Raw genomic sequence first — 18346 nt, forward strand, 5'->3', positions numbered from 1 at the left:
GCCTCTAGATTCTGCCTGCCCTCCTCTCTTCTACTGTCTCTATTTCCCCCTCCCCAATTCAGAGGTGAGATCACTAGTTCTATCCTTATTTGTTTTGTTTTGCTGATTGATATTTTTGTTTATTTATCTGGGTTCTCACTATGTAGTTCAGGCTAGCCTCAAACTTATGATCTTCCTGCTTCAGCCCCTAAGTGTTATGGTTACAAGTGTGAACCACCATGCCTGGTTTTTATTCTTGTTACTATAATAGTGCATGTTTCTGTGAACTTCACAATATAATTTTCCTGTCTGTGCTTTTCTTTGTTGGTCTATAAGCATCTGTAGGGCAAAGCCACACACATATGTACACACAAACACACACACACGTACCACACTGATATCACACCGCTCTTGGTTCTTTTATTGTTCCTTTTTTATACTTCCCACGGGGTGCCATGCCCTTGTAAACAATCTTGAGAAATCAAGAATAGTCTTTGAATATCATAGGAAAATTCAGAACCCATCCCTGTGTATAAAATATGGACCTCAAAATGATATTGTCAAGTAATTATAAGCTGAACTGGTTTATACTTTCTTGCTGTATTATTCTATTTTCCAATCTTTATTCCTTAAACCTCTTGACAGAGCTTCTCTTGAGAATCACATCCTAAAAATCCTTATATGTAGAGTGATTCTCAAGGTTCTACCAAAGCAGATTACCAACTAAGCTTGACTGAGGGTCATGAAAACTTAGCCTAATGAGAAAAAGCAATGAAAGCAGCCAGAGGAGAGCAATGGTTTTGACCCAGGGAGTCTTCATTGTTTGGGATATCTGGCCCCTAGTATTCCTGAGAACTAGTAGAAGCATAGAAGCACAAGATTTAGGATAGAGGTAAGGGGCACAACCCCTCCCGAGAATGCAGGCATGTTCTTAAGGGGAAAAAAATCTGGTCTAAAGAAAAGCAGGACTTGGGCTCCATGAGAATGTAATGCATTTTGTCTGTTCACAATCAGCTACAGCATCCTGGGCTTTTGGTTGCTGGGAGAAAGGTGTGTTTGTGAGTTGAGAGAGGTGCTTCAGCTTGGAGCCCTAGTTATCAGTGGACAAGGAAGAGGAGTGGGGTAGGTTGTGAGGAGGATTGCTGGGATTCATAAATGTGTGTGGCTTATGAGAATTTCTTTAAAACTCCAGATCTGACTTAGCAGCATTATTTCATTCTCACCCAGTCCAAACCTTCAAGCTGACACACAGAATGCTATGAATTCCTTTTCTCCTTCTGAACCCTCCAGCTGACACACATGGAAAGCTATGAATTCTTTTTCTCCTTTTTCTCTTTCCTTCTAAAGCCATGTACATTTTTTTCTTAAGAGAACAAGGTAAGTGTGTGTGTGTGTGTGTGTGTGTGTGTGTGTGTGTGGGTGTGTGTGTTCCTATGAGGGATGTATAAAATGCCTGTGATATAAAATGCTTCCTCCTGGACTCAGTTGAGTGTTTGACAACCAGTATTTTGGCTAAGTCTTTGCAAGCATTCTACTTAGAAACTGAGGAATGTGCTGGAATATGCCTGTAATCCTAACTACTCAGGGGGGCTGAGATCTGAAGATCACAGTTCAAAGATAGCCCAAGCAGAAAATTCTGTGAGACACTTACCTAGAATTAACCAGCAAAAAGCTAGAAGTGAATCTGTGGCTCAAGTGATAGAGCACAAAAACTCAGGGACAGCACTAACGCTCTGAGTTCAAGCCCCATGACCAGCAACAGGAAGAAAGAAGGGAAGAAAAAAGATAGAAAGAAAGATAGAAAGAAAGAAAGAAGAAAGGGGAAGGGAGGGAGGGAGAAAGGGAGAGAGGGGAAGGAAAGGGAAGGGAAGGGAAGGAGGGAAAGACAGAAGTAGGGAGGGAAGAAAAGGATAGAAGGAAAGAAAGAGGGGAGGGAGGGAGGGGAAGGGAAGGAGGGAAGGAAGGGAAGGAGGGAGGGAGGAAAGAAAGAAGGAAAGTAAAAAGAGAAAGAGAAAGAAAGAAGGAAGGAAAAAGGAAAGAAGGAAGAAAAGAAAGAGAAAAGACAACTGAGGAAGATACTGACCAGCAGCACTACATTGTTGAAAGCTGTATGGGTATTAAGTGCCTTCTACCATGGCACACAGCATCTGTCTCCCACCCTGTGGGGCAGGGGGATCCTGCTTGCTCAGCAGCCTCAAACAGCTTCCTGTCAGATGTGCTCAGTTAACAGTGGATCTGAGTCTGCTTTTCAAAATAAGACACACACCCCTCCCCTGAAAAAGGCCCAGGAAAACAACCAATGCTTGCAGGTTAATAATTTGTTAGGTTTATGATTAAACAATTTATCTATTCATTATTCAAGAGTTTCTGATTTTAGCCTTGTGAAATCAGTTTACTCCATTGTCTACCACTACCAAGACAGCTCCTAATTACCAAAGACTCTGGGATTATGTGTCCCAAGGTTAAAAGGATGAGTCCCATTCATCCTTGCATGAGTTCCAGCCTAGGATCTCATTAATTTACAGCCATAATTGTAAAGGGGATGGGTCATAGAAGAGGAAAACCACAAAACTGTGATATTAGGAAAGGTGCCGGCTGGACACTTGGAAAGACCTGGGATTTCTGTCCAGAATCTGCTCAGCTAAACAAGTGCTAGCCTTCCCTGAGCTAGTGCCTGTCTTAACAAAATGAAGCAGTTAGACTAAGCCAGGAGGTATAGCTTAATTAGCTCAAGTAACCCAACTATGGAAAGCCACCACAGTATGTGACAAGCAGAAGTGGTAGGAGCCTGTGATTTGAATGGCCTCTGGAAGACATTCAAAATTAAATGTTACAATGTTCTTAAATTTGTATCTTGAAAGTTGGAAATGATAGCATACTTTTCAAATGCTGCCCAAACTAGCACAGATGCAGTACATAGCAGTATTCTTCACAGTAGCTAACAGGTTAGAAGCAACCCGAGTATTCATCAGTGAATGAACAGATAAACAAAATATGGTCTATACATACAATGGAGTATTAGTCTGGCCTAAAAAGGAAGGAAATCTGATACATGCTAGAAATTATGCTGAAGTGAACTAAGCCAGACATAAGAGATCACATATGGTATGGTTCCATTTATATGGGACTACAGTACTCAACTCACAAAGGCTGAAAGTTTAATGTTGCCAAGAACTGAAGAGAGGAAGAAGCTGATGTTTAATGGATGTAGAGTGGGTTTTGTTTGTTTGTTTGGAGTATTTTTCTTTATGTTTTTCATTGTATTTTTTTATTGTGAAAATACCGTACAGAGGGGTTACAATTACATGGGCAAAGTAATGAGTGCATTTCTTATCAAGCATTGTTGCCTCCTCCTTTGTTTCCCTTTCCCATCCCTTCCCATCTTGCCCCCCCCAGCCCTCCCCCTGAGCCAAAGTTGTAAAGTTCATTTTCGACATAACATTCTGTACATCTCATTGTTGCAATGGTTCTACCTGTATCCCTATTTAAACAATTTGTTTTTTTCCCTTCCCCTTCACAGATTATACCAACATCAAATACAGTGAAAACAGGGGTTATACTGTGGGGGAGGGACATACAAAGCAACAGAGAAATATCTTATAAATATGTTAGAAACACGCATTTATAAGATTATTTCTTTGTTGCTTTGTATGTCCCCCCCCCACACAGTATAAGCCCTGCTTTCACTGTATTTGATGTTGGCATAATTTGTGGAGGGGAAGGGGAAAAACAAGTCGTTTAAATAAGGATACAGGTAGACGCGTTGCAACAATGAGAAGCACAAGTTGTCATCAAAAATGAACTTTACAACTTTGGTGTGAGGGGGGGGAGGATTAGGTGGAGGGTAGGGAGAGGCTGGGAAAGGATGGGAAGGGGAAACAAAGGAGGAGGCTACAATGCTTGATAAGAAATGTACTCATTATCTTGCCCATGTAATTGTAAACCCTCTGTTCAGTATTTTCACAATAAAAAATAAATAAAAATTTAAAAAATATGTTAGAAACAATCACAAGAAAGAAAAAAAAATTTGAGTCCACATAGTGCACTGTGTTTTTTGAGATAGTCTCAATGTTCCTCGTCCAGGCTGGTCTTGAATTCTCATGTAGCACCATCCTTCTACTCTGCTTCCACAGAGCTTGGAATTAGAGTTGTGTACTGCCCTGCCTGGCTTGAGTATGGAGTTTTAATTTAAGATGATGTAATTGGTTTGGAAATGTAACAATGCATCATGTGAATGTACTTAAAACTAAACTCTACACTTTAAAATTTTTTAAATGGAGCCAGGCACCAGTGGTTCACACCTGTAATCCTAGCCACTCAGGAGGCTGAGATCTGAGGATTTCAGTTCAAAGCCAGTCCAGACAGAAAAGTCTGTGAGACTTTTTTTGGTAGAGCACTTGCCTTGTGCTGAAGAGCTGAGGAACAGTGCCCAGGCCCAGAGTTCAAGCCCCATGACTGACAAAAAAAATATTTGAAATAGAAAGTTTTGGAAAGATGACTTTTGGAAGAGATGGAAGAGAATGTTGAAAGGGGTGACACTGATCAAGATGCATTGTACTCACAAACTGGCATGTTGAACCAAAACCCTTTTGTATGACTACTTGAAGATAATAAAATAAATAAATGTCACTTTTGAAAAAAGCAACAGAGAGATTCTGTATGCCTTTAATCCAGCCTCCTCAAAGTTAAGCTTTTATATAACCTTAGCACAATTATCAAAGCCAGGAAATAAACATTGTTAAAATATTATTAAGTAACCTACAGACCTTATCAAGCTGGCCAATTATTCCACTACCTTCCTTTTATCTGATCTAGGACCCAATCCAGCATATGTATTGTATGTATTTAATTGTCATGTCTTCTTAGGAGAAGACAAAGACAATTTCCTCAAATTTGGAAATGCTCTGCAGAACTTCCTGGTCTTTTATGAGCATGACTACTTTAAGAACACTGGCTAGCTATGGGTTTGTCTGGTGTTTCCACCTTGTTGAACACATATTACTTATTTGGGGCAAGAAAATGACATAAGTGAAGTAGTGTTCTTTTCAGAGCATCATATGAGGCACATGGTTTTGAAACATCTCATCATGGATAAAGTTAATGTAGATCACTTGGCGGTCTCTGCCAGGGTCATCCTTGGGAAAATAGCAATTGCCCTTTATTTCTTGTTATATTTCACCCATCAATTTTAGCATCCACTGAGATTCTTCCTAGCTACCATTATTACTGTGGGGTTTTCCAAATGATGATATTCAATTGCCATCATTATTTCCACTATTCAACTTCCACTATTACTTCCACTACTAGGAATCTATCTCATTGCCTCTATTCAAATTTAACTTCTAATACTCAGAAAAAAAGCCTGCCAGAATAAGGGTAAAATATATTCCTCAAAGCCGACTGGTTCCTAACCCCAAGTTCTATCCTAGTGTCAGATCAATAGTGTCCCCTTCATAGAAAAGAAAACTCTCACTTGGTACCTTCTGACAGTGGTCAAAGGCATAAAGGCTTGAAGAACAAAAGATAATATACCTATATTCTCTTCCATCCCTCTACTATTTTTAAAAAATCAAACCTTAACATTACCCTATGCATATAAATGAGGTTACATAGAAAAGGTATTGGAGAACCATTCAGCCTAGAAAATACACATTAAATATTTATGTTAAATTTGCCCTAGAGAATGTGGATATTAATGAGCAGGAACTAAATGACAAAAGCTGCAATGTTCTAAAGGACTTGCATTTAGACACCATCTCCTGGCAGAGTTGGCTGTGTCCTTTAAGTCCACATCTTAGATGCTGATTTGACCCCAGGCTTTCCCCATGTACCAAGGATATCCCAGGATAGCATCTCTCTGAGCTGCTTTGGTTTGTTGACAAATTGACAATTAATGTTGTATAGTTTCCAGTTGTTCTGAAAGCTGAGGGAGTAAAACCTTTTTTTTAAAAAAAATCAGTTAGCTATTTGCTCCTTACTATCTATAGTTAAGTAACAAATCAACCCAAATTTTAGTGGTAAAAAAAACTATCTTTTTTTATAATCTTAAATTTGGAGGTCAGAATTCATACGTATCACAGAGAAGATGACTAGTCAGTCATCCATAATGCATGCAGACTTCTGCAGAAGACTAGACAGCTAGAGGATGACAGAAATGGCTGGGGACTGGAGTTGTCCAAAAACTTTCTCATCTATGCATTAACAATCTGAACTAGGATGACCTGAGGGTTGGTTCAACCAGGACTGTCAACCAGGCATGAATTTCTATCTCTTGATGTGATATGGTAGCTTGAGAGTAAATGGATTTATTCAGTGGTAGGTCAGTATCTTCAAAGCAAGTGCTCAGAGGACAAGATAGAAGTCACATGATCCTTCAAGACCCAGATCCACAAGTCATACAGCAAAACTTCCATATTTATTGATTGATCCTTTCTTTCTTTCTTCTTTCCTTTCTTTCTTTTGTTCTTTCTTTCTTTCATTCAATCATTTGTTTGTTTTTGTGAGACAGTCTTGCTATGTGGCCAAAGCTGAGATTGAACATGTGTATGTATGCACACACACACACACACACACACACACACACACACACACACACACACACATGCATCTATGCTAGTATCAAACTACCGAGAGTATTATAGCTTTGTAGTAAGCTTTCACATCAAAAGAGTTTTTGAGTCTTCCAATTTCTTCTTTTTTCAAGATGATTTGAATTTTTCTGGGTTCTTTGTATTTCCATTTTAAGTTTAGGAACAACAAAACCACAGCTGAGATTTTAAAAAGAAATACTATCATGACCAAAACTTGAAGAATCTTAAATCAGCCCCACTTAATTTGAAAACCTGTATCTCCAAAACATTCACATCCATTCCCTTTTCTGTTAAACATATGCACACATCTAAAATTCAACAGCAAACACTTTGAGTAGGGAAACATTTTTTTGTTCAGGGACCCCTTTGAGAATCACATGGAAAAACCACATTTCTTTCCAGAAAATGTATATATGCACATTATTTTCTCAGAATTTTCCAGTATTCAAATGAATTAGCTAGCCACATTAAGAAATGCAAACTGCATCTCTTCATCAATATGAAAACATGTGGAGAAAAGCCAGAGAGGTGGAAACTTCAAGACTTCACCTCTGTACAAAGAGAAAGACAAGCCTGGAGAGTGATTTGCCCAAAGTCACTTTGTTAGGTGGTAACAGGCATGAGCTGTGTCCAATTGTCCCAAATTCCAGATCAAGATTCTTGTCTAAGTTACCTGGGATCATAGAACAGATGGCACTCTTCTTTAGGTCCTCCAAGATTCTTAGAGTTCCTGAGCCAAAGAGAAGCTCTGAATCTTGTAATTTCTATCTGTTCTGATATTCATACCTGCTTCCAAGAATCTTTATGGTAAGAAAATAAAGGGAAACCTGTCATCCAAAAGGCACATACCAAATTTAAGTGATTCCACTCTCCCAAGCAGGCTAAAAGACACCAAGGACCCACAGAGAAAGCCTGAGACAAGTTAGATAATCCAGCTGCAAAGACAGAATTAGATCACAGCACAATCAAGAAGCAACCAGGTACATAGAGTATAAACACTAGTACAAGAGAGGAGAATGGAGAAGTTGACATGGGTATGGCAATGGAGACAGAGCTCCATGGAAGTAAAGAAGGAATCAAAGAACATACAATCTAAAAAATGGAAGAAAAAATATAGAAGGTATTTGGAAAGATAAAATACAAAGGCATTTCCCAGGTAAGCAAAAGGAAGGGAAGGGACAAAATACAGATGTTAAGAAGTAGAGGACCAAGCTCAACCGATTTGCCAATGGTTTTCTTTTATTTTCTTCTTTTTATTATAAAGTGATATACAGTGAGGCAATAAGTAAGGTAATGAGAGCATTTGTTTTCTACCAATGTTATCGGATCCCTCGTTTTCTCCTGTTGTCTAGTGAGTATCCCTGTTGCATTAGTTCACTGTCTCACTGTTTCTATGGTTCCCCATCCCTTCCCCAAATCAGATAAACTTATATACAAGACAAAGGATACTGAAATCAAAGACTGTGACCACAGGGAATAAACTAGAGGGAAAAGAAATTCAAAAGAAGAAATACTGTAAACACTACACTAAACAACAACAACAACCACAAACCTTCTGGTTTCCATATCTTGGAGTTCATTTCAATTAGCATCATTGTAAATGGTTATATGTACATAGCTATTGAGCTATTGTGATCTTCTGTTAAGAATAACCTAGATATATTCTAGCTGTTACAAGTGAGGGAAGCCATACAGCTTATGTTTCACTGGGTCTGGCTTACTTCACTTGACATAATTTTTTTCAAGTCTTTCCATTTCTTTATGGATGGGGCAATGCCATTCTTTCTGATGGAAGCATAGAATTCCATTGTGTATATGTACCACATTGTCTTGATCCATTCATCTAACTGAGAGGCATTTGGGTTGGTTCTATATCTTAGCTATGGTAAATAATACTGCAATGGACATGGTTGTGCTGACAGGTTTAGTGTGGCCTTGTTTGTGGTCATTTGGGTAAATGCCCAGGAGTGGGATTGCTGGGTCATAGGAGAGCTCTATGTTTAGTCCTTTGAGGAATGCCTATACTTGCCAATGGTTTTCTCACATTGCATCTATAGGTCTTGAGTCCTGTGTGCAACCTCAGCTTAGATGTCCCTATCCTGGGACAATTGAGAAGCTAACCATTCTTTTGTCTGACTTTCCACAGCTCCCCTTTGTGGATGGCCTGTACCACTTTTATCACAATGGCCTTGCGAAGGCTAAAAGGAGACGCAGCCTACACCACAAGCAGCAGCTGGAGAGAGACCCTAGGGTGAGTTCTCCCCAGAAATTTACATGTCAGTCTCCACTGCCACAGCTGAGCTCATTTGGTCCACTGTATGCTGTGGGGAAAAGCAGGGGATTTTAAAGTCGAGGCATCTAATGTGTTATGATAGGCCAAAGGGATCTTTATGAAGAGTGGCACTGGTGATTTTCTACTCCTCTGTGTGTAATAATTAGTCCTAGACTCATAAAATATTACCCCTTCACTGCTGTCTTCTTCTGAGTTATTGTGTGAGGCCTTTAGCTTGCTCAGGAACCTGTTCTGGCATATTATCAATAGGAGGACATCAAGAGTTAATGAGTCATTTTATGAAAGATTTCCTCTGGTCTGTCCACATGCTCTGAGGATGTTTCCATGTCTGTGTCATGAATGGGAAAATAAGTGGACCAATCAGGGACTATCTCACAACAGGCAGTGGGCTTTTCACTCTCCAAGCATGGCTGAAGCCAGGAGACCATCTCAGCCTTCTCACCCTGTATTTTCTCATGTCACCAAACTTGCCTCCGTGTTTTAACTATCTTTGTGATACTCATAACTTCCATGTTTTCCTCTCTAGTTGTTACCTCATTCTTAGACTCTTAGTTTCATTTTCTGCTTCCTCTGACAGTGTGAATTCAAGTTTCTCTCAGGCAAATGTATCCTCTTCCTGCTTTTCAGAATAAGAAAGCTGGTCATCCCCAAGCCCTCCATTTTCCAGTCTTCCACCTCCCTGTGTACCTGCATACTCATGCTATTGGATAGACTCTAGTTTCTTTCGTGAAACCCAAGGAAGACAAGCTGCTTTTTATGTATTGAAGGCAGTGTAATCTCTTCCCAGGGATTTAAAAAAGAGCTGGTGAAAAGTGGGTTGGATACTTGAGTTAGTGATTTGCATAAGTTTCCCTTTGAGTGAATGAATCTAAACATTCATTCTTTTGGAACTTTTCATGTGAATATTTGTATGGCTTTAATCAGAAATTAAAGGCTTCCCCCAAAATCACCAATTGCCATAGGAAATTTTCTTAACTCTTCTACCCAGGTCTTCTCACATGTCCTAGAATGGGATACCTTATGCTCCACGGAGCCACTTAATCATTGCTTTTGAAGTAAGACTCAATAACCTGAGCTACCAGCCAATGTCAAGCATTTTAAAGTTCTCTTGTAGAAGTCAGCGCCATTAACTTTGAGGTAACAGCCATGGCCGTACCAACTCATTGCTTGGTGATATCCTTTGGCAGCCATTAGACAGGCATCTTACTTGTCACTTCTATGAATCTAAAGTGGACCCCACTAAGTAAAGAGCACTCTGGTGGTCATGATACTGTTGATCCTTACATTTTAACCTTGCTCCCATGGCCTTGCCCTTTATGGCCAATTGTTTTCCTTTTATTTAGGCAATTTTTTAAAAGTCTTACTGATCTCTCTTCTTTTAATTAAATAATTTAATCATTTTTTTCAAACATAGTTTTTCATCTGTTTGTGGTTTTAGAGTAGAGTTTCCAAGGATTTCTATGCATTTTCCTAAGATCAGACAGAAAGAAACACAAAGAACTTGAAGCAGAAGGAAAGAAATGCTGAAAAGTCTTAGTCTGGGAAAGAAAACTGAAGATCAATGAAGCTTTAAAAGAAGCCATGGGCAAACCAGACTTTGTGGGACCATTAGAATCCTCAAATTTGGCATCTGCTGAAAGCAGACAAATAGTGATAACTATTGTTGAACAAAAAGCATCGACTATGTACGGTATAAGAACAGCAATATATTCTTCCCTGTGTGTTTGTAGACTTTAAACAAAATTCAGATATGTCTAGTGTTGTTATATATCAACTTGGGTGTTCCCAAGTACATTCAAACAGATTGCAGAAAGAAAAGGAAATTAAATTATAGAGAGAAAGAAGAAAGCCCAGGTAACCAAAAGAAGACATTATCCAAGCTCTTACTTCTGCCAAGATGTTTATGAACCAAGTGTTTGAAAGTAAATTGTTTTTTTAAATCATTCTCTAAAACCTGTTGTCTTCTAGACCTGTCAACTCTATCCATACATGCCGGTCTAACTTTCTTCTCCTTCCTCTCCCCCCACCCCACATACACATTTTTGGCCTCCTTCATCACGGTCTGTAGGTTCATGAAGAGGAGTAGAGAGCCTAGGGAACCTAGGAATCCTGAGGATTCCTGAGTACAGGATTATGGGAATTGCTACAAGCTGTCAGGGCTGGGTCTACCTATGTAGCTTTCTAGTCAAAGAAATCAACATGACCTGCTACCAATGCAAGACATAAAGACAATAAAAGATGGAAGAAAAACATAATTTTTCATCTGTTTGTGGTCTTAGAGTAGAATTTCCAAGGATTTCTATGCTTTACTTAACAACTTATTTTTAGGTTCAATGGAAAGTACTTCAACATGTTTGCCTTTATTCATCAACATGCAGACTATTTTAGAAGTATTCTCTTGTCTTTCTAAGTCTTTCTAATCAGCACATTGCTGATTATCATCATGTCAGTGCTAAAAAGTGAAAAAATACTGGGTGCCAGTGGCTCACACCTGTATTCCTAGCTACTCAGGTGGTTGAGCTCTGAAGAGTATGGTTCAAAGCCAGCAGGAAAGTCTGTGAGACTCAACTCCAATTAATCACCAAAAACCCAGAAGTGGAGCTGTGGCTCAACTGATAGAACATGCTCCTTAAGCAAAAAAGCTCAGGTTAACACCTCAGGCCCTAAGTTCAAACCCAAGGACTGTCATAGAAGAAGTAAATAAAGTGAAAATTGTGTCTTATGTTTTTAATATCTGTACATAGTATGCATCTGAGTACACTGTTTCATGTGTGATTTCAAAATGAATGGATGATTTAAATGTTTTTCATTGAAGATATAATTTAGGAAAATTCTCCTTATATTTTATCCCTGTTCTAAATTAAACAGCCAAGAAACAAAAGTATTCTTAAGAATCCCATGAAAGCTTGATTTTAATTTCCTTTTTACAGTACTGGTATTTAACTCAGGATCCTGTCATTCTAGGAAGGCACTCGCTGTACCCCTTGTTCCTTTTTGCCTTAGTTATTTTTGAGATAGGCTCTTGTGTTTATGCCCAGGGAAACCTAGACTATGATCCTCCTGTTTACACTTCCTGCATAACTGAGATGACAACAATACCACTTCATCTATCTTTTTTGGTTGAGATGGAATTTTGAGTAATGTTGCCCTCCCTAGCCTCTGTTTCCCAAGTAGACAGTATCACAGGTGTGAACCACTGTGCCTGGCCTAAATTTTAATTTCTAAAGTCCAGTATATTCTCTTTCTGAGCACATTCAGTTAATAACCAACCTCCAAAGCTAAAGTAATTTGAGAGTGTAGTCAATAAACCCAAAGCTACAATGAAATAATAAAACTAAAAATACCTTCTCAGAATGAAGTACAAATATTCTCTGCCCAAAACTTCTGTGAGATTTATTAAATTTTATCTGGAGTAGCATCAGCAAATCTTGAAGCCAAACTTAATTGTGATTCACAGGCAACATATCAGAGGCCCCACACTCTGCAGGCTCTTGAAAAGCTTTCTTTAAGATGGCAGTTGTTTCATGGCTCTGTAAAACCCCAGTTACAGGCCTGAAATGGAGTGTTGAAACGAAACACATTTTCAAAACTATACAACTCACATCTTTTCACCAGTAATGCATATTACACACAGAGAAACCAAATAGCCTAATAAAGACAACCCAGACCTTATTGGTTGAAGAATTACCTATGTTTCTTTTTTGTTCTAAGTAATTTTACCACTGTATAAAAATTATTTTTTCAACCTGCTTCAAGTCTTCAAGTTGGAAACTTCATTCAAGGTCTGGGATTATAGGTCAATGGTAGAATGCTTGCCTAACATGAACAAGACACCGGATTCAACCTCCAGCACTGCGAGCGAGCGAGAGAGAGAGAGAGAGACAGACAGACAGACAGACAGACAGACAGACAGAGACAGACAGAGAGACAGAGAGAGACACAGACACAGACACAGAGACACAGAGAGAGGGGGGAGGGAGAGAGAGGGAGATAGAGGGAGAGAGGGAGAGAGGGAGAGAGGGAGGAAGGGAGGAAGGGAGGGAGGGAGATAGAGGGAGAGAGGGAGAGAGGGAGGAAGGGAGGAAGGGAGGGAGGGAGAGAAAGACAAAGGCAATTTTATTAGTCCATTGAACACGTACTTTGTTTTACTTTCCTCAAGAAATAATAGCTTTGTCTTTTGTATTTGGGATCTGTGACTCCTTAGCTTCTTTCTCTTCCAAAAGTATCTATGTCTAGCTGGCAGCCAATGGCTCACGCCTGTAATAGGATCGAGTTTGATGCCAGCCAAAGAAGTAAAGTCCATGAGATCCTTATCTCCAATGGTAGAATGCTAGCCTTGAGGAAAAAGCTCAGGTACAGAACCCAGCCACATGGCTGGAATAAACATCTATGTCTAAGTGAAACAAAAGTGATGTTTGCAGTTCTGAGTCGGAGCTCAAGACCTCACAGTTGCCAGACATGCCCTCTATCACTTGAGCTACTGTTACCCCACCCCTTATTTACTGTAGTTATTTTTAGATAGATTCTTGTATTTTTACCTAAGGCCAGCTTATACCATCATCCTCGAAAGTATGTTCTCTCTATAGTTGATATCACAAACATATGCCACTACACTCAGCTTATTGATTGAGATGGGAGTTTCATAACCTTTTTACCTGATCTGGCCTCAAACCACAATCCCCTTGATCACTGCCTCTCAAGTTGTTGAGATTGCAGGCATGCTTCACCAAGCCCAGTCCTCTTTGTTCATACTTGAACATAATTGTGGAGTTTTTAACTATGTTCTAATAACCCACAAAAGTTATTTTCACTAGATAATAACACTTCAAACATCACACAGCCTACCTACTAGAACACAAAAGGAAAGCTTTTGCTCTTTGAAATTAACTAGACACTGTTAATAATGAAATATAAAAGACCAAGCTAATGAGAAAACCAGACTTTCTCTGTCCACTAACATCATAATATAGAAACTGCTATTGTTTTGGAGATAAACATCATTGCACCGTTGAAACTCAAGTGATTGGGAATGACTTGTAATTACTGCAAGTTCCTTTCTGACATGACATAATAATGCATGTTAAATCCCATTCAAGGGGTAGCTTGGCCACAATTGGTGAATATGTGTGTGTGTGTGTGTGTGTGTGTGTGTGTGTGTGTATACAGATATATATAGAGAGAGAGAGAGAGACTCAGAAAAGTTCAGCATAGATAACATAAAAAGTAATAGCTGAAGGAACCCAGAGCAATATCAGCAATTCGATAACAATCTATATACATCTTTTGAAAAGAATATTAGTGGAAGCCCAGAAATTCACACATCTCCTTCCTCTAAAATTTATGAGAAATTTTGTCTCAATTGTAAAGCTCTTAACTTCCAATTATTTTCAAAGACCTTATATCCATCATCAGTTTTTACAATAAGGAAAGGCTACATTGTAAGTATTATGGCCAAACTATCCTTTCCTTTGATTTATATTACTTAATAATTTCATTACTTGAATTAAAGATTAAAGAAACGAAGAAAAGTCATGATTGCCTTCTCTGTTCAAATAGAAAATGTCCTAGAGCATGTCCTTCCAAAGGTAAATTAAGAGAATTTGTGATGACATCTATTCAGCAAGAGGATGCATGCATCTCTCGGCATAGGGCTGGGTAAAAAAGAGAAAGAATATAGTTTTGGAGCTTTTTTTTTTTTAAAAAAAAAAAAGGATGTACACTCTAAGAATCATTTCTTTTTATCCTCAAACCTGTTATCTATAAAACAGTAAGGTCTCAGGTTGTGAGATTATTTCACAAGAAGCATACAGGAATGCTCTGATTGCCTTCCAATGTATCTGTAAGGGGAAAGAAAGGAAAAGATCGATCATATTTCACTCATTGAGAAATATATGTAAGTAATATTGTAAGTTTATTGTTCATATCATAGCAAATATCCTAGTCCTGGATTTTGTGTTGTAGTAGAACATTTATTCCAGAAGGCACTTATGGCTGCTGATTCTTCAGATTCTCGTTTTTTTTGTAGTATCACTTGGCCCTAGGATAGTCATAACATAACATAATTTAACATGCTAAAGACCTGGGGTTGTAAATGAAAGAGGGTTTACCCTCTACATGGTGCTCCTTTGTCACAGATCTGTACTTCATAAATTAATTTTCCCTGCTCTTCTGCACAAAGAGGATAACAGATCAGGAAGAGCCTCCAGGAAATGTGAATTGGCCTTTGCCTTGAAGCTTTAAAATATAATTTTACCAGTTAGGCAAAATAGACCCTGAGAGGTTATGCAACATCCCTGGGGTCACATAACTGTGACTGATGGGGGAGGAAATAAACTCAAGACTCTTTGCAGTAACAGACTTGGTTTAAATAAAAAGCTAAATGAGGATGAATCTTACTTATGAACTTGTAGTCCTTTGTTTCAGAAACAAAGTAATAACTGAGTAACAACTGGAAACTCTAGTTCCAAATACTGTGCAGCCAGGCACTGTGATTCACATCTATAATCTCAGTCAAGAGGCTGACACCTGGAGGACTGAGGTTCAAAGCCAACCCTAGGCCAATAAAAAGGTCTATGAGACTTTGTGTCCAACATAACCAGCAAAAATACCAACAAGCTGGAGGTGTGGCTCAAGTGGTAGAGTACCCATTAAGCAAACACAACTAGTGCAACCTTGAGTTCAGAGCCTGGAAGCGATGATGATGATGATGATGATGATGATGATGATGATGATGATGATGATGATGATAGGAGGCAGAATTCAACAGAGAGAGAAGCTAACCTGGAATAGAAACTGATCTCAGTCAATCCTACAAGAAACTAGGAAACAGGGATGGCCTTTCAGATGTATCACAAGTTGAAGCCAAAGGGACAAGGCATTTGTGTCCTTATATTGGCTAGATATTGGCAACGGCCACATTTAATTCAAGAGTCATTGTCTGGAACTCAGTTCATTAACAGACCAGCCCCCAAGGCCATCTGGGAGCTCAAAATCAAACTAAACCCTCACTCATCCCTTTGGATTTTTTTTACTCAAGGCTGGCATGCTACTACTGGAGCCATACCTCCACTTCCTTATCTGTCCCTTTGGGAAACTAATAATCTGAACCATGGTGCTCCATGACCCTCTGCTCTGTCTTGCTCCTCATTCCATTCATGCATTCTGACTTGATGACACAGGTCACAGGAGCTGGACCCATGAGCATGTCTCTTGATACAAAGAAGGTTCCGGTTCAAAGGTGCATATGCCTTCCAGGCTCAGGCTCTCACTACTATGCCCAGCCACCTGCATTCATCCTGTACTGCCCTTATACAGAGGTTCTTTCTAAAACTCTGAGGGAAAATCTCCATCTCTGGTATATGACCTTGACTATGTTTTGAGCTAAATGCTGAAGCTGCAAAACCCCAAGTAGAGCAGATTCTGCCTTCACCTCCCATCTGGCAGCCAAATTCATTTTCTAGCCACCATGTCAAGAGGCCAGCAGGTGTTCATAGGCCATGCATTTCAAGGGTGACTCGGCAACCATGAGGAGGAGAAGGATGGGGGAGGTGAGGAGAAGCAGGGGGAAGTACCATATCCATGCTCAAATGGGTGAGAGGCTCAGCTGCCCTGATCCACTAGCTTTATTGTGCAGCATCTCCTCTGGGCATTGCAGATGTGCCTGGCTTCCCATCTCAAAAAGCTGCTGCTAGTGCTGCAATTAACTATTTGTGGGGAGCTGGGGAGAACTACTTACTACAGCTTCAGAAAGGCAGAGGGGAAGATGCTAGTAAGGAATGTGCTGCTAGATATGAGCACAGTTTTAAAAGATGACTACTGTTCTTGCTGCCATACTTCCAGAAGGAAAGGCAGAATGCTGTAGAAGAGTGATACCAGCAACTCAGAGATCTCTAGGCAGCTTAAACCTTCATTGGGAAGACTCTAACAAGCCCTTGTGTCGGGTTAACTCAACCCTCTGGCTTCCGCTATCCATGAGCTGGGATTGCAGGCGTGTAACCACACCCAATCTCCAATGTCATCTTTCCAACTCACAAGATGAATACTCTTAAATGGCGGGAGTTCTGGAAAGATCTTATGTGACTAGAAGGCAATTTTCTCCAGACCTATCTCAACTAGTTTCTTCCCCACACACTCACAAGATATGAAAGGAAATGTGTTTGTATATCTGAAAATGGATCTATTCTCTTAAAGTAAGCATTTTTTGTATGAACGTTTAACTTGCCATGTAATTTCCTTACCATGTTGCTTGTTTGCAGAACATTTATTTATTCAGCAGGTATTTACTGAGGTCAAACTATAATGTGGGCACTGTTCTGGGTACTGGGACATATCAATTAATAAAACAAATCTTGCTTCCACAACGTTTGTATACTAGTGGAAATGAAGAAAAAATAAAAACCAAGTGAAAAATCAAATGCATAACCAGTGCTAAAAATGATAATAATAATAAAGTATCATAGGGTGAAGATGAATGGAGCAGAGTGTGGGAAGGAGGGAGAATCATAAAAGAGGTGCTTCTATTTTATATATTTTTTAAAATCCAAGGTTGCCTACTGTGGTAAGATGACTTTCAAATACAGACTCAGAGGAGATAAGGAAGAGATATATGTAGACATGTGCAGGAAAGACATTCCAGGCAGAAGGACCAGCAAGGAGAAGATCTACCATCCAGGGCACACTTGTGTTCTAGAAATAGTAGGTTGTGTTCTAAGAACAGCAATAAGGTTGCAAAGCGATGAGCCAGGGAGAGTGCAGAAGAACAAGGTTGGGATGGAGAAAGAGAACATGGGCCATTTTACTATTCAGGTAGGAAGTTTGGATTGACTCTGAATGAGATGAAATCCTTTTGCTTTGGGGCAAATAATAGACTATGGAGAGGACCAATGAAATCATCAGGGAGGGTTGTAATATGTTAGAGAACTGCAATATTTTAGAAGAGAAAGGCTGGTGCTTGGCCAGAAGGGGTAGGAAGGATAGGAAACAAGTCAAACTTGTCATGCATTATAGGGAGTCTTCAAGTTTGCTGGTGTGTTTGTTTAGGAATGTGAAGGGTGGGAGAAAAAAAGAGAGAAGGCAATTATGTCTGTAGAAATGTTTGTTAGTTTACTATAAGATGGAAATACTAGTTGGGTAGATGGGAAAGATGGTGGGAAGAGCAAGAAGGTCAGCAGTCGAAGGAGATTTAAGGTTTAGTACTAAGCATTTGAGAGTTCTACTGAATAAGTGAAGATGCAAACCAAACAAAGGCTTTAAGAGGAGCTAATAATTGATAATCTTCCACACACTGGGAGCCTGCAATGGCATAGGTTGTTGCTGAGACTACCTTAAAAAATGACTGAAGATAGAGAAAAGAAGCTGAGGGAAGTCCTAGAGAATCAAAGGCTTAGGAAGATAATTAAGGATCCACCAAAAAAAAAAAAAAAAGACAGTAAAGTAAGGGAGTAAGAAGATCAGATGGCAACAAAAAACCAAGACAATGTTTACC

General features: G+C 39.4%; 1 protein-coding gene across 2 annotated transcripts in view; it reads left to right on the forward strand.

Moving 5' to 3' along the window:
• The window catches only part of Pcsk2 (proprotein convertase subtilisin/kexin type 2), a 274532-nt gene that overhangs the window by 35332 nt on the left and 220854 nt on the right, over nucleotides 1-18346 (forward strand). Inside the window, exon 2 of one of the 2 annotated variants that reach the window (XM_042666500.1) lies at nucleotides 8716-8820. The exons of the other annotated variant lie outside the window; for it this stretch is intronic. Within the exon in view, the coding sequence (XP_042522434.1) occupies nucleotides 8716-8820 (105 nt within the window). The remainder of the gene's footprint in view (nucleotides 1-8715; nucleotides 8821-18346) is intronic. 2 annotated transcript variants of the gene reach the window in all.

Source organism: Dipodomys spectabilis, unplaced genomic scaffold (assembly GCF_019054845.1).
Source record: "Dipodomys spectabilis isolate Male_0828 unplaced genomic scaffold, ASM1905484v1 ptg000365l, whole genome shotgun sequence".
In the NCBI taxonomy this organism is placed as follows: domain Eukaryota; kingdom Metazoa; phylum Chordata; class Mammalia; order Rodentia; family Heteromyidae; genus Dipodomys; species Dipodomys spectabilis.